This window comes from Odontesthes bonariensis, chromosome 9 (genome assembly GCF_027942865.1).
Source record: "Odontesthes bonariensis isolate fOdoBon6 chromosome 9, fOdoBon6.hap1, whole genome shotgun sequence".
NCBI lineage: Eukaryota > Metazoa > Chordata > Actinopteri > Atheriniformes > Atherinopsidae > Odontesthes > Odontesthes bonariensis.
The window spans coordinates 26,452,042-26,476,241 of NC_134514.1; the positions used below are offsets into that span (position 1 = coordinate 26,452,042).

General features: G+C 43.4%; 1 protein-coding gene across 1 annotated transcript; it reads left to right on the top strand.

Moving 5' to 3' along the window:
• Positions 1-345: 345 nt before the first annotated feature.
• LOC142388507 (beta-galactosidase-1-like protein 2) lies at positions 346-23,443 on the top strand. The gene is made up of 19 exons (XM_075473862.1): positions 346-597; positions 1,267-1,452; positions 1,705-1,773; positions 2,192-2,287; positions 3,051-3,159; positions 5,352-5,444; positions 5,540-5,621; positions 6,279-6,343; positions 7,259-7,343; positions 9,341-9,484; positions 10,388-10,468; positions 15,416-15,522; positions 16,405-16,551; positions 17,956-18,027; positions 18,347-18,425; positions 18,592-18,679; positions 20,194-20,308; positions 22,094-22,210; positions 22,989-23,443. Exons 1-19 carry the CDS (start codon positions 494-496, stop codon positions 23,073-23,075), a joined length of 1,926 nt encoding a protein of 641 aa, XP_075329977.1. The 5' UTR covers positions 346-493; the 3' UTR covers positions 23,076-23,443.
• The last annotated feature ends 757 nt before the right edge of the window (positions 23,444-24,200 follow it).

Sequence of the window (24,200 nt, forward strand, 5' to 3'; positions counted from 1 at the left end):
ATCATAGTAGTTTTTACATTAGGAGCTAAACGAGAAGGTGTGTCTAAACTCGGATTTTTAGAAACTCCCCATTTTTTAATAACTTTTTCTTTGTTGTCATCTGACTGAGAGTGAAATTGTGTGCCTAGGGTTGGGGTTTAAAAAGATATGTTGAATGCACGTTTTAGCTCCTATTTTTTTCTAATCAAACAACTTTTGAATATTAACGTTGGTGAAAGGAATTTGCAATGATGCCGGTGGGGGATATTTAAAATAAAAAGTAAAACTTGAAATATTTGTTTGTTTGTCTTCCGCAGTGCAGTTTTGCGACGGTCCCTACAAGGACAGTAGCTGTCGGTGGCCACAGTTCGAGCGGCAACACCTTTTGAAAACAGTGGCAGTTGAAAACAGTTAGCATCAGGGCTGAGTGGGAACTACTTTTTCTGCGACCATATTCTTTTGGTTTAATTATTCACCACAGAAGTCCGAATCCGAATCGTGCTGTAAACTGCCAATGGAAAAGTCGTCAGTGTTTGGCGTCCGTCTGTCCTTAAAACAACGATACGTTTTGCTGCTTTGCGTCACTGGCGCATTAATAATTGCTTATCAGTTTACAAGGTAAGAGGAACGCTGACAGTCGAATCAGTCGTTCGCCATTAAAGCCGCGCATGGGGGTGAATTTCAGGATGAAACCCGCCCACTTAAACTTGAAGTGTACGCTTTGTGGAGCTTCGAAACTCCTGCCCCCCATCCCCCCGGCTCGCATGTATTTTCATGGTTAGCTCTCAGTGTCACTACCCATGAACTTTAACCTGGCTCGTCTTGCTGACTGGTGACACGACCGCGTAACTGGTCGTGTCACCTGAGTCACTGAGGTGAGTTTCAGTTCACCAAGTCTCACCTGATGATCCCAACAGTATCATTCTGCTGAGTTATGGAGACTTGTAAGGGAGAGCTGTGTAACATTTTAAACTGACCAGTTCTTTAATATGTATTTGACCTCAAAGGCCCCGCATTAACCCAAGGGTGTGGTTTTCCTTTAATGACTGATACAAAGGGAAAGATAACACACACAATACAGCACATAAGACAAGAGCCACCTTTTTTCCCCACAGTGATTCTGAGGAAACCTTCTGAACAGATAGCAGTCTTTAATAATCAGAGCTCAGAGAAATGGAGTATGTGATGTCTCAAACCCCCTTTTAAAGCTTTTAATCCAGTTGCACTTGTTTGACAGTGAGTACTTTTTAAAGCTTTTTTTTTTTAAACTGTGTTTTGCCCCCACAGGAATTGTCCTGAAGAAAGAAGAATGAGCCGTGTGGAGGGTCTGAGAGCTGACTCGTCTCAGTTCACTTTGGAGAGAAAACCTTTTCGCATCCTGGGAGGCTCTGTCCATTACTTCCGAATCCCCAGAGCATACTGGGAGGACCGACTGCTGAAGATGAAGGCCTGTGGCCTCAACACTTTGACAACGTACGCTCCCAATGTAACACGCTGCTGGGTGAATGAACATCTGAGCACAAGAGTGTGAAGTGTCAGATAGCTGGCTGAAAAAAAAAAAAAAGGGGGTTCAAATCCGAGCAAAGCAAAGCAGAACGGGCAAATATTATGAATCTCATTCATGAGAAGATTGAAGGATAAAGGAAACGAATAAACCATTGAAAGTAACCGCGGTTGAAGATCTGAAGGCAAACAAAATAATCTGTCACGTTTTTTTCTTTTCAGCTATGTACCGTGGAACCTGCATGAGCCAGAGCAAGGGGTGTTTGACTTTGAGCATCAGCTGGATTTAGAGTAAGAATCAAAAAGGTTTCACACAGAGTCTCAGTTGCACAGCAGAGCCCGTCCTCCAGGGGGCACTATTGCATTGCAAAATGTTCGTTCTCTTTGAGGAAACGTTTTGGTCGGTCGTTCTTGTTCAGAGCAGTGATTGTGACTTTCGTGATTATGATGTGTTGCTTGCTGTCAAAAGTAATATGACAAGCTGTCGCTATCCCACACTGCAAAGAAAATGATTAAAAAAAACAAATTGAGTGAAACATTAAATAATTAATTCTATTTGCTTTGCAGTTGAACATTGGATTTATTTTCAGTTAAGAACAATTATCTGTCCCCATGTTGTATTGGCTGTAGTAGACATTTTAAATAATTACTCCTGAAAAATAGACTTCACCAAATGCAGCTTTTACACTGATATTGTATCCTCTCCTAGAGCCTACCTTCGTCTTGCAGCCAGCTTGGACCTCTGGGTGATTCTGCGTCCGGGGCCGTACATCTGCGCTGAATGGGATTTAGGTGGACTACCCAGGTAAAAAAAAAACAAAAACCCCATAACAAACAAAAACCAAAAAACATGGAGTTGTAATCAGAAATAACCTCATATTTAGAAGAAATTTGCATTTGCCTTATAATCTTTGTAACAATGTCATGCGCAGTGATAAAGCAGCAAGCGGGATCCTAAAGTGATCCTTGTTATTGAAATGGAAATAGATTGTTTAGTCAGGTAATTTTTTAGCAGTGTCTTTGCTGCAAGCTAAATCCAATAAAATAATTTAATCTAAGAGCCATGTGAATAAAGAGGAAGTTTTAGCAGCCATGTTCCTAATGGTGAGGAATTTCTTTTGATGGCCCACCTGACAGGATGTTACCCACAGTACCACACACACACCAATCAAGGCATGTCAAGATTAGAGATCAACGGTATGTTCCCCCGGAAAAAGTCACAAATGACTTTAAGTGAAGGCTGTAATTAAATCTGACAGGCCCGTATCCCTTTTAGGAATGAATCCATTTTCCTCTGTAATGAAAACAAATTAAGACAGATAATCAGGTAATTATCTGCAGAGAAACGAAAAAAAAAAGGACTGGTGGAAGGTATATTTGGAGGGGCCTCGCTCTTGAGGTGGTGTTTGCTTAATGATCATCAAAATGGAGTGGTTGAAGGACCACACAGTGGAAGCACTGCTTCCTCTCAGGTTTGAAGCTATGCCGAGGTCGGTGCTTTTGCCTTTCGAAATGTGCTGTGTAGAGGGTTCCCAACAGTGTTCTTATTAACTCTGTTTGATTTTCAGCTGGCTTCTGCGAGACCGCAACATGAAGCTGAGAACGACCTACCCAGGATTCACTAAAGCAGTCAATTCCTTCTTTGATCAGGTCATCAAGAAAGTTGCTCCACATCAGGTACTATTCACACTAGTTTGATTTTAGAATTTAAAAGGGGGAATGATGGTGCCTCATATTCCTCATTATTTTGGCTCTGTATGATGGATGAGGACTTGGGGAATCTGTCAGATGTGCAGCGAGCAGACTATAACTGCTAACTTCAAATGCCAGCATAAATTCTGTGGGGCAGAAGAGCCACATTATCATATGATATCCATGTGTCCACACCGGTTTATTTACAGGCCAATTCTGACTTTCTGTCAGAACTCCATAGTGACATACAGCGGTGAAACGTTACGAGGTTGATAGTCGTCATCCCTGTTTGATGGTTGGTCGTATTTATTCGGACTGTTGACGCAGTAAATGGTGGCGTAAAGACGACTGGGACCAGGCTGACAGATCATGTCCTTCAGGAACCTGCCGTTGTTCCTGTGGTCGCTGCTTTCCTGCCGAACGAGGGGGAAACCTTTGACACAGACGGTGTGACCTAATACAGGTTGCGCAAGACTTTCTCTGGACAAGATTGTAAAAAAATCTTGTCAATATTTATCGCCACCTGTCGTTCTAAGTTGCGTCACTTTAATCGCCACGCGCTGATTAACCATCCATTAAGCTTTGGACTTTTTGGGATTGCTCATATTTGCTTTTTCCGCCGGTACTGCAGAACATTTAGTCATTTTCTATCTCAGCCACGGGCCGCACTGCTCCCGATGAATCCGTTAATCCCTCTTGACCTCCTTGGTGCCACTTGCTTGCCCTATAATGAATTGCTCCTGGCTGATAAACTTTATCAGTCCTTCCCTGTCCTTTATCCTCCACGGCACCAGTCTCTCTCTTTTTTTCCAGCGAACTAAAGAAACCGCCGGCACTCAGCTGCTGTGTTATTTGACGATGGCTGTGACAAGCTTTTGCCAAACAGTCGCGCAGTTGAATCCTGACAAACAATGTGGCAATAGATTTGAGATTAAAGTTGAGCCTAAACAGACGCTAATAGATAACGCACACTCTTCCCCCAACCGGTTGAGGGGCGGGTGTTGTACTTCAATAACGTTATTTCTTTGAATGACATAACTGTGAGTTACATTATCATCATACTTTAGTCTGACTAAAGCATTCAGATTTCTCTGTTATTGTCATTTAAAAAAGGAAAGAAAAGGTTAGGGAGATGATGGTTTCAGACTTGCGTCACCAGTCAATGGAAACTCGGCCACTGTTGTCCCGGACACGTTGTTTTCCTATATTCAAATGGAAAACAAAACCGAGGGTGGTTATATCTCGTCATCTTTCAGTGTAAAAATGTGTGCACTGCATCTAGGGGAGCTAATTTAGGCATTTTTTTGTTCTGTCAAGCCGCGCTGGAAGCTACGGCTGTCTGTGGCCATGAAACAGACTGAGGCGTCGTTACCGAATTTGCCCGACTTCTCCTATTTCATGCTTTGACAAGTCAAATTGTGTGATCCGAGAAAGGTCCCATTGCTCTGCAAGATGACACTGGATCCATCTTTTTTGCTTGCCAGGCATCGCAGTATTAAACAGATGACAAAACAATTTTCCTTATAGAGTGCTGACCTCAATAACTCCAGTGTAGCCGACGCGCATAAGCAGATTTCGTGGAGAAAAATGACTAAGTAATAAGACCAGAAGACTTCTACGTGTTCTTGCAAATTAAAATGCGTCCGAGTGGCTCCTGAATGGAGTGCACAGGAAGCGGAATGTAATCCAAAAAAGTATGCTGTGGAAATTGCAGGGTTTGAGGATCCCAAATGATGCTCCCTACTTATCTGTAACGAGGGTGTTTTTGTGTTGATATCCATCATGTCCTGAGTTGGATTTTTCCACAACATTGACAAGTGAATGGGAAACAACATAGAGGCCCAGCAGAAAAGCCTATGATGCAGACACAGCGTGTATCATTTTCCATCCGCAGTACCAGGGAGCTGGTTAGGTGAGCTCCATAGGTAGTCTGTAGGAAAACTTGTGGACATTAGCACCTACAGTCCCTATATAAATTTTCAGGGCCGTGGTGCATGTGTGAAAATGGTGAAAGTGTCGCCTGCAGTGGCTGCCATCAGAGCCTTATTTGATTTGTATTCGACTCCACTGTAATGGTGTTATTTTTAAAGCTTATTGCTCTGAGAGTAGGAAAGGTCACGGATGGTTGCCAAGCCTCCTAATCTGTGTCCTCTTTTTATTGGCCAACTAATGTGCAGTACTCCCACGGCGGCCCAATCATAGCAGTTCAAGTGGAGAATGAATACGGCTCCTATGCCAAAGATGAGGAGTACATGCCTTTCATCAAGGAGGTAAAACGACACATTTCTTTAGAGCGGTTCAAAAGAATTCAAACTTTCCGAAGGGGCGCAGCTTCACTGTTTTCTTTGCTCCTCTCCCTCTCGAGGCGTTACTGTCGAGGGGCATCGCAGAGCTGCTGCTGACCTCTGACAATAAGGACGGGCTAAAGCTTGGAGGAGTGAAAGGAGGTATTGTCGGATCAGCTGACAGACCAACAAGTCTGCGCATAGACACAGTTGAACACACACACACACACACACACACTGTATGCTTGTTGGTGTGTTGTTTTCACGCACAGTGGTTGGAGGCCTTATCCGAGGGCAGCGCGGTGTCACGCAGCTTCAGTTCTGAACCAATTTGTAGACAAAGGATTGAGTGTAATGCCTTTTTACACAAACTTTCTTTTCTTTCTGACACTTACTATTTCAACACGAATATGTGAGTAACTGTGGTTTTTCAGGCCAATAGAAGGTTGTTGTTTTTTTTAATTTTTATTTTCCTGCTATTGCATTTTCATCACAAACAGTACATTAACACTATACATATGATATAATGGACAGGATCCCTAAGGGCATTTCATGGTAAAACCCTCTTCTGGGAAATTCATGAAATATTTGATTTGTATCTTTTTTTTCCAATTGTTAGCTGGGATTTGCACGTTGTATATGAAGCAATGTGAGCAGATTAAATCCAGGGGTCATTAGAACATTCTTCTGTCTTTAATCTTTGTGAATTAAAACACACCTTGGATTATACGAACACCACCGATGTGTTTATTTGGACCTCCAAATAATCCTTGATGATATTGTCCTTTTTCTTTTTTTTTTTTCTTTTTTTCCCCAAAGCACTGGAAACTCTAAATTTTCAGAAACTGGATCCGAGTGAAGTCAAGTATCTGGAGGGGATTCAGGTAAGTCGCGTTTGCGTCGCGCACGCCTTAAACTGCCGGCTATGCATTAATTTCAGCATCGTTTCATAAATTTCGTGAAACTTGGCGAAAAAGTCTGAGCACGGGCAAGGAAAGAACCATCGCAAGACATCATCAGAATCAGAATAATAGAGTAAACAAACAAGGAATTTGACTCCGGTTAAACATGGGCGAAAGCCGCCATCGGTGTTCTGGTTGAGGACTTCTGCTTTGAATATGCAGAGCGCCACCTACAGTCTCATTAAGGCGAGATCAGGCAGCTCAGTAAATTTCGTGAAGAGCATTGGATGGAAGCAATCCTGACTACTTGCACGGTTTGGGCTGCGCGGCTAAGGCTGGAGCAGTCGAGGTATAAAAGCTGCTGGGTGAGTCTCACTGGGCTGCTTTTCAGTCTAATTTTTCGGACTCGTTTCGTCATCTGACACGAGCACCGCAAAAACATGTCAATGAGAGCAGCTTTATTGGTTAGATTTTACTGTTTATACAAAGATGCACTTTCCCAGGTGGTTATTCAGACCGCCTGGACTGTTTTGAGTCTAGTTGAGCTTATGCATTCAGGAGTGACTCGACTCCCTGCTGCATTATATGGGTGTGTTCGTCCAGCTTTGAGAAAATTTGATATCCTACTTCGTAGTCAACACCCCATGCAATATTTAGGCCCTGAGAGTTTTTTTTCAACACAGATGAGTCTTTTTTTTTTTTTTTGGGTGGCCCTTGGTGTGATAGACACATTGCATGGCGCAACAGTAAGAGTTGGAAACTTGTGAGACTTTATTTATTTAATATTTAAATACTTTATTTAAATAGATACTGTATTTATTTAATACAGTTTGAGCGGGGACAGAGATTTGGAAATACCAAACAAACAAATTAACACTAAACCGTTTGACCCTGCAGCCTCAGAAACCCAAGATGGTGATGGAGTACTGGTCTGGCTGGTTTGATCTATGGGGCGGACTTCACCACGTGTACAGTGCTGAAGGTAAGATGTGCTTTATTTTTTTTCCAAAGATCATTAGCACTCATGACAGGATGACAGTTTTTCTTTAGTTTGTGTGGAGTTGCCGAGAGTCACACGAGAGCGAGACAGGATATTTGCTGACCGATTCTTTGTTGAGGGGTGAAACGGCTCGCCTCTTTATGGAGGGTCGATAGCACTGGCTACTCTGAAACAAGGGCAAAGAGAACTATTGTGCTGCAAGCCACTACAGAATTTCTGAAGGTAAAACAGACCGTGTTGAAGGTAAAACAAAGACTCTGTGCCCTAGGGGGGAAAAAGGCTTTAGACAAACCTTTTTTAGCTGTGAATAAAATAATCTATGTACCAAGGGAAAGTGTGGGTCAGGGCAAAACCCCCATTGGGGAGGCTGTGTAAGATAAATTCCTAAGGCTGAGCGTAAGACAGTCCTTAGTATCAGGGCTCATTCACAAAAGGCCCAGAGCCCACTTAATGCAGCCAGGAAGTATGCCTCAGCATATGAGTCGTTCTTACTCATTTTGTGGCTTTGTTAGAGATTTATATGTTTGCTATGCAAGGTGGGTTATGAGCCAAGTCCCACAAACCAATGGTGGGGATAAATAATATTAAATTGTCTGGCACCACCCGATGAGCCAGGAACTAATAACTGAATCCCAGTATTAGTCTGGTCTGTAGATCTGTATAAATCTGGGGCCGACATGACGCAAATGGAGCTGATTTCTTTTGAAAAATGTTTTGAATGTACTATGGTATGTACAAAACATCCAAGCTACTACGACCCACTACATATACACTAATATCCTGCTTTGCTGGATATTTCTTTATTTATTTTCATGGCTTGAATGTTGCAGGGTAAGCATACTTTATGTCAGTGCCTCAGTCGGGCACTGACATAAATAGCTGTTTTATCTTAATTGAAACTCCTGTCGATTGTCTGTGTTGTTTAATTGAAAATGGCAAAAATGCCACCGTCCCAACTTTTCATTTTGGATGTTATTACACGCAGAAAATCTGTTCATCTTTCAGTTCTCGGCAGGTCCATCTTATTATTTTTCACGCCATAAGTATGATGAACAGTTCTGGGTTTAGAAGTGTTGGTTTTATTTTCTGTTAATAGACACGTGTGCCGGTGGCTTTAAAGCTGGGGTCACCGCGTTGTGGTTGTGGGAACCGGCATCTGAAAGTATCAGAAGGTAGAAAGAGTCACTTTCCAATACAGTATGTGTCTACTCTACACTTTGCCTCGTATTTCAGCTGTGGTCCAAATGCCCATTCGATAACTGACGGCACTTTGGCACTACTACCTTAAGAGATCTATGAAATATCCTATTCCAAACACAGTGCAGAGCTTCATGCCTTCGTTTTCAAAAATGGTTCTAAGAAAAGATGTAGAAAGGAGCCGTTTTGCTTCCTTTTGGGTTTTCTCCTCAGTGGGAAAAAAAGGCAACGGGGAAAGTGTCACCATGCAGAAAGCGTCACAGCAATGACATGAATATTCAGAGTGGATTCGTGTCCTTGACAGTTCAGTGCTCTGCAGAATGCAGCCTGCCCAGCAGTTGGTCACAGCTAGTGCCACCACCACGGGGGCGAGTCCGGCTCTGTCACTCACCCTCCCCAATTGTTATTCAACAGGGATGCTGCCCTTGATTCAAGCCATTAAACTCTGTCCAATTTTACCACTAAAGTTCCATTTGAATGCGTAATTACTTGCCCCCTCCGATGTTCGCCGCAAAATGTAGGTAACTCATTGGTGTGAAGAGGTTGGCCACTTTAATTGGTGGAAGAATTGCCCCCCGTGATGAATTATAGGTCCCCATCACAGGGCGTGTGGTTGACGTCCACATATGTTTCAGATTAGTTGGAATTAACATAATAAGATCTGACTTGTTAAAACCTTTTTTTTTTTAATTTTTTAAAGCTTTTTTTCTGGTCATACAACAACATTCCGTAAATAACGCCATTTTCAATATTTTTTTTTTATTCCTTTCTGTTTTTCACAGACATGATATCTGTCGTCACGGAAGTTCTTAAGATGGACATGTCCATCAATCTCTACATGTTCCACGGAGGGACCAATTTTGGCTTCATGAGTGGCGCGTTCGCCGTTGGAATACCAGCACCTAAACCCATGGTAACCAGCTACGGTACGTGTAATGGATCAATTTTTCCTTTCCACTTGTAACAAACCGTGCTGTCAGTGCCAACGGGAGAGTTGGCTTTTACAGACTAACGAACCAAGGTTTAACAAGGTTCTTCCTTTAAGAGTCTGATTCAGAACAAACAAATCTCTTACGAATGAAGCCGGAGCCAAACGTACAATTACTCGCACAATTACTCGCACTTGTACTCACGGTTAAAAAAAAAAAGAAAAAGGGTTTCCGTCAGCATTTTGATACACAGCATGCAAATCCAAGCATGCAGAACTGACACATATTAACACAATAGAGATCTAGAAGTCGGTGCCTGTCACAATATTGTGTTTGTCACCAGAGGATATAGCCACTCAGTGTAAAGTGTAGCTGAGATTTGATATTTTCGGCTGTTTATCTCGTTAAGATAGCTGCTGTTGTGGAGACTTCTGTGCCTGTTCCACCATTCATTTAATAAGCACACGCCTCCAAGTCTGTGAAAAGATTACATTTATTACAAATATGATTATTTGAGTGTTTGACACACAGAAGAATTCATTACCTAAAGGAATGCATGGGAATGTTAGATTAAAGATGGCACATTGGGTTTTGTATTCTCGTCCAGGGGGCTTAACATTGTAATGACTTCATTTCTTCAGAAAGGAGGAGAATTCTTCCAGCACCACCTCTGACCTTCAGCGGTCTTTCTATTTGTGTTTGCTCCTCTGAATGTCTTTTACCCCTTTTGCCTCCGAAAGGCTCCGTTTTCTGTCGAGATAAAGCGGAATGTGTTTCAGGCCGCTGCCGTATCAAGATGTTTGATAGGGGAGCGCAGAGAAAGCATCTGCCACGGTAAGAGGCATCCCTGCCTCTCTCTAGCTCCCGAGCCTGCTGTTCTGATAGCGCATTATCTTTCAGATTATGATGCTCCATTATCCGAGGCTGGGGATTACACCACCAAGTATCATCTTCTGAGGAATTTATTCAGCCACTACCACAGTGAGTGTTGTATCTTGTTGCCGAGTTGGTTCCTTGCATCTTCTGTCTCTCTTTCTCCCCCTTCCCTTTCATCTCCCCACTTAAAGCTAATTCTCCTTGTAGAACCTGTTCTCTGTTGGCTAATGTAGTATAACTTTGCATATGATTACGAGCACGGATTAGATTTTGGTGTGGGTTTTTGCATGTGCGTGATATTTCTGCCTTGATCAAAGACCCTCAATTAATGCAAATGTGGAGATACCCTGCAAGCCTTGTATGGTGTTTATTGTTTTTGCAGTTTCCTGTTTGTAAAGCCATATTTTTTTTGTGGGGGGGGTTCTCAAGTGTTTTGTGGCCAGGAATGACTTTTGGCTGGGTGGGAATAAATCCAGCCTAACAGAGTGATTTAATAATTTGCCTTCTTTTGCACTGTGGTGATTGAAGATGGCTTGAGAGGCTGGCTGAGCGTGATTCGTCCTTCTGTTTCGTAGTCTGCAGAACAATGAGCAGTGGCCTGAATTCGAGAGCGAGTCTTGAGAATGCTTTGTGTTCCTTCTCACCAACCACAAGCACGTGACCTAATTCTTTAATTTGATCAGCTTGACGGTTTTATTACTGTTTGGTTGTTGAATCGTGTCCACTTTTTTCCGTTGGTCTTACCCCCGTGCTGTTGTTTTTTTACGCATCGTTTGGCATGAATTTAGGCCGGAAAAAAAAAAAGTCTTAAAACTTAGACCTTTAACACGCACAGAACGAGCCACACGTGCTTGCCTGTGCATTTCTTCATACTACTCGTTTACCTGTTGGCTTGACATTTATGTATTTATTTCTTACAAGAAAGGTCCGTCGGCCATACTGAGCGCACGGCGGTCTGAATGAGAAACAAAGGGCTACAGTTGCGGGAAGTCGTTTACGTGCATGTTGTTTGGCAAGACAGCACAGTGGACAGCGGATGACAGACCTCGACTGTTACCGTGACAGAATGTTTCGCCGTTTTCACCAATGTAAACGAGTTGATAGAGCCAAGCGCCACAATAGCCGCTTTCGGACTGTAGGAGCCTTTGGCAGTTCCTATAACCTTTTCAAGAACGGGGCCGTTTTTTCCTGCATTCGCACATACATGAACTCGGGACCATGGCCCTCAGTTCCTATAACCATTTTAGATCCTTCTCCAAGGCTGGGTCTTTTCTGGATTCTATAGGAACACATCTGACGTAGGTGTTTAATAAGTTAAACGTACACGTTGTCTCCTTTGTCTGCGGCGCTCTGCTCTCCTTCCTTCATGAAACGAAGAAGTATCATCTGCAGCTCGATCCTGACTCTGTGTGCTCTTCCAGCCTCGATGTTAGACGCCCGATCTGATCGTCCATGATTAATATCACCATCATGCAGACCATGAACACGGTGGCCTTCCCGCTCTCCATATTAGCTTCTTGGTGGTGTTTTTTTCTTCTCTCCTTACTTTTCGCGGGTTTTGTTTTGTTGTTGAATGGGGCGCTAAAGTAACACGTCACTGTCGCAGATGGTTGCGTCGCAGTAGTCCCGACTCATGTGCGAATGCAAACTGAAACAGTTCCGCTGGGGAAGGATAGTTATCAGAACGAAATTCGATAAGGACCGTTTTTAGACCGTTCTTAGAACTGCTTTGTCTGAATGCGGCTATTAACAGCATAAGGTACATGTAGAAATTTACCCATCACACATTCTTGCTGTGGTAAATGTGACACATTCAACTGAAGCCTCCAGCTTGTGAGCGTTGGAGAGGGCTATTTAGAGGCATTGGCCATTTTCCTCAAAGCTTCTCTTAACCCATTGGCGCCTAAAGCACCTGCAAAAAAGGCTGCTCAATGCCTAAGCCAGTTTTTAGAAAAGGTCCCCAATGCCTGAGGGTTTTTTGAACTAAAAACAATTCATTGAAAACACCTAAGAAAAATTCAATATCTCAGCCTCTGAAACGCATAAAGACATGAAATAAGTTGCATTTTAAAGGTTCAATTCTCTGCTTTTATTCCGTCATGTTCATTCAGCATTAACACCAACCCATTTTCATTAAAAAAATGAAAAAGATGAGTCAATACACACACAAACACACACACAGACACACACACCCATTTTATTCACACACACTGACACAAACACACACACACACACGCCCACTACTACACAACACTACTTTCTCAGAGCGTGGTGCATGAAGCACTCGCGGTGCAGGGGGATATTGCACTGCCTGCATCCCATCAGTGTAGTCCCTGGGCGCTTGGTGTTCTCTTTGGCACACTCCCTGCAGGTCTTTCTCTTTTCACTGATCTTGGCCAGATCATGCCCAGCTGAAGCTGTAGATGTAGATGGGCTGGTGGGGAGCAGCTGGTGGGGAGCACTTCTTTTGGTCACGGGGACGCACAGCTCCATCGTCAAGTCCTCCAACCAGGCTTTGTAGCCAACCTTCCTGTATTTCCAGGCATCTCCTCCAGCAGATCTGGCTGCCACAAAGGAATTGTAGCATGTGACGGACAAAAAATAAAAAAACAGCCTCCTCCACCACTTCAAAGACCTGTGTTCCAGTGTGTAGTACCCTGCCATCTGGTCGAGCAGGTCTACACCCTTCATATGTAGCTGGTAGTCAGCAAGGCAGGCTGGCACCTCAACCTCCACCTGACGCTGATCCTCGACCCTCCTTTTCACAGTCCCCAAAGCCATGGGGTCATGGTGGTTGGACAGGACCATCACTGCCTTGGTGTCCTGCCACACACACAAGGTCAGCTTATCCTGTTGAGCCACCCGATACTGACGCCTAGCCATGCCAGCGTGCTTGCTGAGCTCTTTGTTTTTTGGTAGGCCCCTTCTGTTTGCACGAACCGTGCCACAAGCCTCAACCCCCCTTACGTTCAGGTCATCGAGCAAGGGCACACTGGTGTAAAAGTTGTCCATGTAAACAGACAGGTGTGATCCATAGTATGGGCTGACCAGGTCGGTGACGATACGGTGCGCCAGGTTGAGCTCCGCCTTGCCCTCTATGGCCCCCGTATAGACCTGAAAGCTGGTGACGTAGCCAGTTGTACTATCTGCCATGACCCATACCTTCACTCCCCATTTGACTGGCTTCATGGGGAGGTACTGCCGGAAGGCCAGCCGCCCTTTGTACTTTACCATGGACTCATCCACGGTCACAATATCATTCACCTCATAAAGGGCCTGGTATTGGTTCAAGAGGAGGTCCAAGAAGCACCGCAGTTTCCATAGCCTGTCTGACTTGTCCACTGCAGGATCAGTGTTGTCTTGGAGATGTAGATATCTAAAAATATATGAGTGAAGATTCAAAATTCAATTTTTTTTTCGCTGGCTGGATTGTATTACTTTTTTTTTTATTAATGTTGGACATTTGGTTAGTTTTGCTTCATGATTCAGGATAATACCCAATGCTGCTATTTATTATACTACTATTACTATACTGTTACTATACTATAACTAAATCATAATCATCATTACTATTATTATCATCATTATTATTAGTAGTAGTAGTAGTAGGCACCACTTCAGCTACATTAGTGGCCATGATAGAGACGTCATTGCAAAATAATAATATCAGCAATAATAATGAATGATAAAAAAACCCTGCAATATATCTTGCATTGTATACTTCAGTGACATGACTTCTAAAACATCATAGTTGTCATACTGCAGTTATTCGCACCGGGCTCTCTTTTTTTTTTTACATAAGGGCAACGCCACTCAAATAAGAATGAGAAGTCGTCAGAATGAAGCGCAAGAATAAATAATTACCTCCAGATCATGTCGAAACGATCTCGTGCCATCACTCGGGCGACATTTGTCTGATACAGCCACTTGCTCTGCTTCCAGTAATCCCGGCGAGTTGGTAATTTGATTATTCCAAAAGTTAGGCAGAGACCGATGAAAGATTTCATCTCCTGCTTTGACACAGGGCTCCCCTTCTAGTTGGATGGTGTGTGGCCGCGCGCCTGATCCGCATATAAGTTTGTCTGTGTCACCAACATATCCCAAACTTCATCAGTGAAAATATGTGAGAACACATCTAAAGGACTTGCATCTTCAGATATTGGCACCTTCAGCCCCGGTGTACGAGTAAACTTTTGTTGACGTCGGGTGCGAAATCCAGCGGACTGCCAGTCTACTTGAAAGCCAACAAATTCCTCGTCCTCGTCCTCTCCAAACAAATTCCACTCCTGCTCTCTATCTAAGGGATCTTCCGGCACATCTCCTACTATCTCTTCCTCTAATAAATTCTGTTGATCATTCCCTTCCAACTCCACATCACTTCCATCGCTGTCACAGTATGTCTCGTTAACCGCAGCCATTGTAGCCGAGCTGTCAAATTAGCTACAAACGCACTATTGCAGAACAGGCTATGACATTGTTTGACGTGTTATTGTCGACGAATCGCATAACATATTTTTGGTCACATGGTCTTAAAAAAATCGAAAACACCCACCTCGTGTATTTGAACCAATTATTGTGCATTACATGCTGCATGCGTCTTGAAAATAATGATAAATGAACAATGTTGCGTTATGCAGCTACCGGCGTTAGGGGCAATGTTGCGCTACGCAACATCCGGCGTCAATGGGTTAAGCGAGCCAGCTTTTACCACTTGGTGATGAGGAAATGCTGTCAGGCCTTTTCCAGAGGGACTCCTGGTGTCCCTGCGAGCTCCTAATACCTTTAAGAGCAGTTTGCAGGGCTAGGGCAGCCCTTCTTAATGGCTGTAAAGAGACTGTTCTGTAAGGCGGAACATGGACTGGATGCTGACCCAAAGAGACTCAAAAGCACGAACGGGTTATTTTTCTGATTAACACTGAGTGATAGGCTGGAAAATAGAAAGAGTTGTGTTTTATGTAAAGAAGTGCTTTTGCACCGAATCGAATGGCTGAATTTTTCTTACAAACGGATAAAATGCAAGCGGCACTCATTTCTTTTGTCTTTGCCTTTCAGCCGAGCCTCTCCCTGATCTGCCCCCGTCTCACGAGAGGAGGTCACACCAGCCTGTTGTCGTCCAGAAGCACCTGTCTCTGTGGGACACTCTGCATTTCGCTGACAAGGTGAGCAGCAGCTGCCCAGAGAATGACAAAAAATAACACACAGTGGCATGATCTCCTGAAGGAATAATCATCTGTTTGGAGCAGCAAAGCTAAAAGCCGTTCGCAGACACTTAATACATCCAAGTAATCCGGCTTCACCACAGAACCAAATCAAAACGAAAAAATTAAAAAAATAAAAAGGATTGTTGCGGTAATTTTCTATCAAGTTCTGATATAAGAGGGTCACACGCGTCAGACTGAACGAGTGGCCCTCTTAATATTTAGCAAGACATTTCCTCTCGCTACATTAGCAGCCTTCGCAGGGAGCAGCTTGACTATAAAGCAGCTTGCTGTTGAAATAAAGCCTTCAAAAGAGGGTGGAGACGAAAAAAAAACAAAAAACCCAATTGGTTTAACAGCCTGTTTGGAGTTGTCACAATGCCCTCTCACGTTCACGTCCACTCGTCGAGTTCACACCATGCTCCTCTGAGGCATTTATATTCGACCCGGGTGTCTCACGTCTGGCGGTTGCTTTACAACATTAATTATTCTCTCCCAGTCGCAATAATTTGCTTCCTTCTGAGACGACAATTACTTTACCGCCCTGACCAGCCACACACCCTTCTTTAAAAAGAAAGCGTTCACTCTTCAGTGACTGAGTGGGTTGTCTTGATTCGATATTTTATCTTTGTTTTTTTTCGTAGGTATGTGCTAAATTGTGTTGTAACTGATAGCGCTTGTATGGTGTTGCGGAAAGTGCGTCATTTATCTCCAAAGGGTGTGAAAGATTCTTTTAAAATCTTTAGTTGGCTCCTCCGAAACATTTAATCTCCTCTTGACGGGCGCTTTGTATGTCGTATGTTCAATAGTCTGTCTGGAGTTCTCCTTTTGCACTCTGTGCAGCCGTTGAAGTCGGCGAGGCCGGTGAACATGGAGAACCTCCCCGTGAACAGGAACAGCGGTCAGTCGTACGGCTACACGCTGTATGAGACGACCATCACCAGTGGCGGCGCCCTCAAGTCGAAGAACAACGTCAGAGACAGAGCGCTGGTGAGGACAGGACAACACGCTCACTCAGCGCACCCACAATCACACGTTTGAACTTGTTTTGCGAGAACATTTGTGTTGAGAAAGCTGCAGTCTGCTCGTTAGAAGTCACACCCCAGTGATCGGTGTACTTGTGGAGTACTTTGGGCAAACTGAGGCTGTGACCAGTTGCACTGCTGTTCATGGAAAGGCCTTAAACTTCAGAGAAAGGCATACAGTGCCCCCCATAATGTTTGGGATAAAGTCACATTTTTCTTAAGACAAGATGATTTTATACACTTTAGGATTCATCGTGCAGCTGCCATCAGCAGTTCCATCATCAGTAAAGATAAGCGTGCCAGTACCTGTGGCAGCCATACGGGCCCAAACCATAACACCCCCACCACCATGTTTAACAGATGAGCGGATATGCTTTGGATCTTGGGCAGCTTCTTTTCGTCTCCACACGTTCCTCTTTCCATCACTCTGGTACAGGTTAATCTTGGTCTCATCTATCCAGAACTCCTTTTTTCTAGAATTCTGCAGCTCCTTTAAGGACTCTTTGGAAAACTGTAATCTGACCATCCTGTTTTTGTATCAAACTATTGGTTTGCATCTTGCAGTGTAGCCTCTGTGTTTCTGTTTCTAAAGTCTCTGACAAAGGCACGCCTGCCTCCTGAAGACTGTTTCTGATCTGTTGGACAGGTGTTTGAGGGTTTTTCTTCCCCATAGTGAGGATTCTTCTGTCATCAGCAGTGGAGGTCATCCTTGGACTACCAGTCCCTTTGTGATTACAGAGCTCACCAGTGCATTCTTTCTTCTTAATTACCTTCCGGGCGGTTGATTTTGGTAATCCTAAGGTTTGACCGAGGTCTCTAATGCTTTTATTCTTGTTTTTCAGCCTCATTATATCTTCCTTGACTTTCATTGGCACAGCCTCTCTCCTCATATTGAACAATGTCACCTACAGAGTCCAAATTGTAGAAGCAAGCCGAGGTGTCTTATCCCTGAACTTATGAAGCAATTAAACACAAATCACAAACACCTGGGAGGTCAATTATCCCAAACATTATGGTGTCCTGAAATGAGGGGGATTATGTATAAAAAGGGTTTGTAATTGTCAGAAATGTGTGGCAATGACTTTGAATTAAAGTCTGACAGAGGGGGAACTCCAAGAAAAATGTGACTATGTCCCAAACATTATGGACGGCACCTGTTATATTTCATCTTAGTGCAGTTTGTTGGTCATCCATAAACTTGGAATAAATACGGTGCCATCAAACGGTGCTTATGAGCTTTTCCCTTGTTATATCTTCCGTGTAACGTCACATTAACAGCATGTTTGGAACGTTTACGACGGGTCTCTGATGTGGCTGTTTTGATTTCTCAGAAAGTTCTCTTTGCATTCAATTTTTTATCTCCCTCTAGGTTTTCGTGGACAAACATTTTGTTGGCGTTTTGGACTACGAGGTGCAAGAACTTGCAATATCTGAAGGGAAGGTACGGAGCGTTTGTGTCCTCCGGAAATTATTTTATACCCAGGCTGCCGTTTCAAAGGGATAAAGGTGTTGATATTTAACAACTCGCAGCATGTGAAAGCTTCAGGGGACGCTAAAGGATGATTCTGGCACCAAGGGCCCAGCGTGAGGCAAATCTTCAAACAAGTGTTTATCCTGATAAATCACAATAGTCAACTTCAGCCTCACAGAAGAGTGCAGACACAGATCGGTCACTTAAATCTGACCGCCTGAGATGAACTTTGTGTTCATTTCTGTTGTTCTTTAATGCAGCTCATGTTTCATGCATTTTTGTGCCGAAGGGAAGAAGAACTCTAGGTCTACTTGTGGAGAACTGTGGAAGAGTGAACTATGGGGAAACTCTGGATGAGCAGCGCAAAGGTACAAGTAGTTTACAAACCGACAGCTCGATGCGTAGATGCTCCAGTGAGCGGAAGTCTTACCGAAAGATCCACATCTGCTGGTCATTAGAGATGTGGGGAGAAGCTGATTAACGGTATCTTAAGATTCATAAAGGAACTAAAAGCAGCTTTGACTCACCTTTCAGGTCTTGTTGGAGATATTCAGTTAAACACGGACCTCCTACGAGACTTCATTATTCACAGTCTGGATATGAAACCAGGCTTTGTAAACAGGTTTGTGTCTCAATTATTCTCCTTTTTTCTTCCCATGTTTGTGCTCCTCTGTCATTACACCGGTCTGCTTCGGATTTGATCTAGCTGATTATCTCCCCGCTTAATACAATTACAATGGGAACATGATGGCAGAATTCAGACAGCAAGACCCACCCTCCTAATTCAGTGTCTTGTGTCAAATTCTAGGAAGTGCAGTGGGCTCATTAAATGTCCGTCCTGACTAAAATCCAGGCGGGAGCGTGCAGAACGAATAAGGGCTTTTCTCTGTATCCTCTGGTGTTTAGTTGTTTGTTTTTTTTGTCCAAGAAGAGCGGCACGACAATGCTCTTATCTTTAACTTCACAATGATAGAATTGAAAGCACAATTTAAAGTTAGGAAAAAATAGTTTCAGCTTCTTTGTAGCTGCTTAAAGGGATAGTTCGCCTCTTTTGACATGAAGCTGTATGACATCCCATACTAGCAATATCGTTTATGAACATTTTCTTACCCCCTGCATGCTGGATTAAGCGGGTGTAGAAGATGGATGGATGGACGGAATAATTTCTCCGTATATGTCACATGAACTGAAAGTTGTCAATAAGGAAGTCGTGAAAAGCAGTGCAGCATTATGTCACACTGGCTCTGTCCGCAGGGATCCTACATGTTTGGTTAGAAAGGAAATCATTATCGGGGCAGGCAGTAAAGCGTGCGGTGTTTGGTGCTTTCTGCACAGTGTGCAAACTTCATCCGATGCCTCACTTTTAAGGCCAGACGAGATGAATGAGGGATTTACACTGAAACGAGTGGATGTGCGTTTGATGGCAAAGATTCTCTGCGAAGCTGTTTTCTCCACGTTGTTAAGCATGGGGTGGGGAGGGGGTCCTTAATGCACCAGTCATCCCATATTAGTCAATAGGTATTGCAGTTTCAATACATGAAATCATGAGGGGAAGCATTCGAGTAATTTTGCAGGAGGCAGTGTCCCCCAAAGCACAAGCTATTTCCCCTCATCACATCTCCATGATAAGATTAGAATAGTCTCCCGTACGTTGCTGTTGACATCAACACAAATGTTTTGCCATGTGATTTATCTTTCTTTTAATAGATAATACATGTCCGTTTGTTCAGAGGTATATATTTGAGCTCAGTAGACTATCTGCCGCAGCTTTATGTATTTTGAAGACTTTTGGAGCCTGCCAAACTAAATTGTTTTGCTTCCGCACCCTTCTGAAAATGTCGAGGCCCGAAGCCCTTTATGACTGAGTGCTTAAAAATTCATACCTGAGGAATGAATGTTGGTCTTATGTCACGGGCAACCTTTTGAATTTACTTGGAGGCAAGATGTAACCTATAATGTGAGAGAATATTAATATTTCCCCTGCTCTCCATGTCCAAACCTTTACTTGGCATTTACTGCAGGCGGATAAATATTGAATGAAGGACATGATATAATGCTGCCTAACTAATGGCTCTCTCAAAAGTCCGGTTTTATATTTATAAATATTTGTGGTTTTTTTTCTCCTTCCTTCTACAGACTTGAGAGCTCAGGCCACTGGATGCCCATGCGCCAGCGGCCCTCCTTCCCAGCCTTTTTCCAGGCCAGTCTCCATCTCAACGGCTCTCCTAAAGACACCTTCATCAAACTCCCCGTAAGTAGGAGTTTACAGCCTCAGAGACGGCCACGAAGACGGAGTTACAGTTGAGGCGTCTGTCACGGCTGGCGCATCGATTTGCGCCACTATACATTGCGGGCACGAAATCGTGACGTCATCAACACCGCTCGCGCTAGCAGACGCGGCAACCATGCTAGAGCCTTTACAGCCCCAAAATGTAACCATCCGAGTTAACCAAAGCCATGGAAATTAGATGTTTTTTGCTTACAAAAGAGTTCCTTTTGAGTGGTTGGAAACATTGTCTACATCATCTGCATAAAGCATTGATTATAAAAGAGCAGTCAAAAGCTGACGAAAGACCTGAGGATCGCGCCTTCAGTGCATCTATTAGCAATTTTGGCAACAACCTAGAAGTTCTGTTTAGAAAGAGTTTTTTTTTTTTCCAAGCTCAGTGCTTTACATTCATTGTTGTAATAGCCCCCATCAGGAACCAAGGAGTCTGACTTTACTTCTGAGTATTGTTGTTATTATTATGATTATCATTAAGGTCAGAAATGTTGATTTCAGCGGTCTTTGCCAGAGAAACGGCTCCCGCTCTTCATTGAGTTCTGACTCACTTCTAACTCACTGGATTTATTCAGATAGTTGCGTTTTCCCCTGTTAGTACATTCAAAGGATTTCTTCCAAGATTCTTTACCGAAAATTATTCAGATGTTCTGTTTCTTATGTGCGCTTCTGCATAATGCAGTTATTGACCGAAAACGACAAGAGCCTGTTTAACATTTCCCTCGTGCTGTGCAGCATCCGCATCTCTAAAAAAAATAGTTAAAGGGGAACTCCGGGGCATTTAAAACATGTTTCCATTGCTAGAGGTTGTCAAATACTGATAGTAGGACACAGAGAGGTGCAAATCTGCGCTCCCTGTGTGGAGATTGCGCTGTTCGCACAGCGTGTCATGCGAGGCTAATACGTGGTGGCTAAGGGGCAAGCGCTAACCCTTCCACGTAAAACAACAACTTGCACACTGCAGAAACGTCACACCACTTTATAACCCATCCGACAATAAAGTCACAAGCCTTACCATCAAAACCATATGCATGGTTCTCACATTACTGGCATGGGGACGTTACAAAACAACTTTATAAACAGCATGTCACTCACCGGCTGGTTGTAGGCTCGCACATGTGAAAGCCCAGAAGAGTCGATGGAGAATAATCCCATATACAAAACAATTATCTTCTCTAGAAAAACTGCGTTCAAGTATTTAAAACATTACAACAATATTACTGGGCATGTATTGTTGTAATGTTTTAAATACTTGAACGCAGTTTTTTTGCTGCGTATATGGGATTATCGTCCATCGACTCTTTTGGGCTTTCACATGCGCGAGCGTACAACTAACCGGTAAGTGACATGCTGTTTATAAAGTTGTTTTGTAACGTCCCCATGCCAGTAATGTGAGAACCATGCATATGGTTTTGATGGTAAGGCTTGTGACTTTATTGTCGGATGGGTTATAAAGTGGTGTGACGTTTCTGCAGTGTGCAAGTTGTTGTTTTACGTGGAAGGGTTAGCGCTTGCCCCTTAGCCACCACGTATTAGCCTCGCATGACAGGCTGAGCGAACAGCGCGATCTCCACACAGGGAGCGCAGATTTGCACCAGTCTGTGTCCTACTATCAGTATTTGACAACCTATAGCAATGGAAACGCGCTTCAAATGCCCCGGAGTTCCCCTTTAAGACTGGGGTGGTGGGGGGGTTATTTTTATGGTACACTGATTTTCTCCTTCGTTGTGAGCAGTAAGCGGTTGTGTTTTACAGGGCTGGAGTAAAGGCGTTGTGTTTGTCAATGGCAAGAATTTGGGCCGCTACTGGTCTATTGGTCCCCAGCAAACACTCTACGTCCCCGGTCCTTTGCTTCGCAGAGGGGACAACCAGGTACTGCACACGAGCTTTACCCATATCCACATTTATTGCTTTTTTATTCTTAAGGCGGCTTGCCTCTGATGGACAGATTCTGTGTTGGGAACACAGCTTGTGCACGTCCCATGCATGCAGATTGTGTCCCCCGTGCTCACACCTGCGCTGCTCTATTAAGCATTCACTCTCTTTTTTTTCTTTTCATCCGAATCTGGTACATGACATTTTAGATGACCGTATCTCAAAATGTCCCTCAAATAGAAACAAAATAAACACGCTCATTTTTAGAGGTTTTTTTTTTTTTTTTCTCCAAACTCCAAAATATTCAGTTAACAATGATCTACAAACGCCGCAAGAGATGGAACTGATTCATTTTTTTCCCCTTTTGGATGATCATGATCTCAATTCCTTCTGCAGCCATTCCCATTATGTTCTCAAATTTGAGGTGCTCTTTAAAAAAAAAAAATTCTACCTATGGAATTCATAGTTTTATATTTTCAAAACATTTATCATGTCTAATACTATTCAGCCTCACAGGTATATTACAGGTCAAGAGTCACCGTGCACAGATATGTCTTCATCACCCTTTAGCTTTGATGAGGTTGAACTCCTCAACAGCTTCTGCTTAAGGTCTTAAGCTACATGTACCAGATCCCAGTGTTTGGCCCTTTTGCCTTCTCCCTCTGTGCTTTTCAGAGTGTACATATATTGCAATTAATGCTCAACCACCCACTCTCGCTGTCCTACCGTGACCTCGACTGAGATGCTGTTTTTTTTTTTTTTTTTGTGGTCTCAGGTCACAGTGTTCGAAGAGCAGGAAACAGATGGCAAGATCCAGTTCTCCAGCAGCCCTGACTACGGCATGACTGTCGATGTCCAGTGAAGGCAAGAGTGGGGTGGGGGAGCGTGGGAGGCCGGGACTTGAGACGACCGGCGTGAGCTGCGTTTCCACAGGATCGGCCGCCTCATAAAGATGAGCAGCGCTCAGAAGTGACAGACATCGGAGGAAACGGGGTTTCGCTCGTACAACAGTTTAATCGACTTTCTCACTGCAAGTTGTCTTCATGAATTTGTGTTGAATCCTAAAGCACGTCTTTAACCTGCCTGCGTCTACTAGATAATTGTTAAGCGAAAGACAGTGAAAGATAATTCTGTTGATTTTGTTAAACTTTCTATTTCGGGAACTACTTATTTATCGGTTACATCACTGTCTGTGTAAAAAGAGTGTGAATAAAGCCTTGCTCGACCACAGAGGTTTACTCTTTGCACTGCTTTCCCAATTCTCTGATGATGCCTTTGCAAAGAAATCAAACTCATTCTTTTTATTTATTTATTTTTTTTTATTTTACAAAACTCTTCCGGATCCCATCCCAACTCTATCACATAAGATATTTTTTTTTTCTATTGGACCGTGTGATGCAGAAAATTCCAGTTGTTCCTAAACAATACCCAGTGGCACCGATCAAATGTATAAAGTTGGAGTTTGGTTAAAAACCCACAGAGGACATCACATCAGTTTACAGTGAATAATGCCGTCTTGCACAGCTTACATTTCAAATAGTAGATGAACATCGATCGGTTTAAAACTCTGGCCTCGAGTAGGAAAAGTCCCTGACTGGGTTTCAGGGGTTGTGAAGGTTCCACATTCTGCCAGACATTTTCAAAGCCTGTAAACAGCTGTCGGTCCCGGAGTAGAAAGGCTTCCCGATGCATGTGTTTCGTTTCGACCACGCGTATCCACGGAGCACAGAACACACAGGAAGTTTCCTGTCGAGAGCATTTCATTTACATCTCGGACACGCATCACAGGAATGAAGACGGCCCCTTGGTTTCGACTTTACTTGATCCCGGTGACAGTGACACAAAGCGCTGACACTGGGCCACTCGAGGCAGAAAAACAACACTCGGAGCCGGATAAGATTCTTCTCGTTTATTTATTTCTCTTGAATTCCGCTAAGATTTTCTCTGAGACATAATTGCTGTGGCAAATAAACAACCCTTAGAGTCA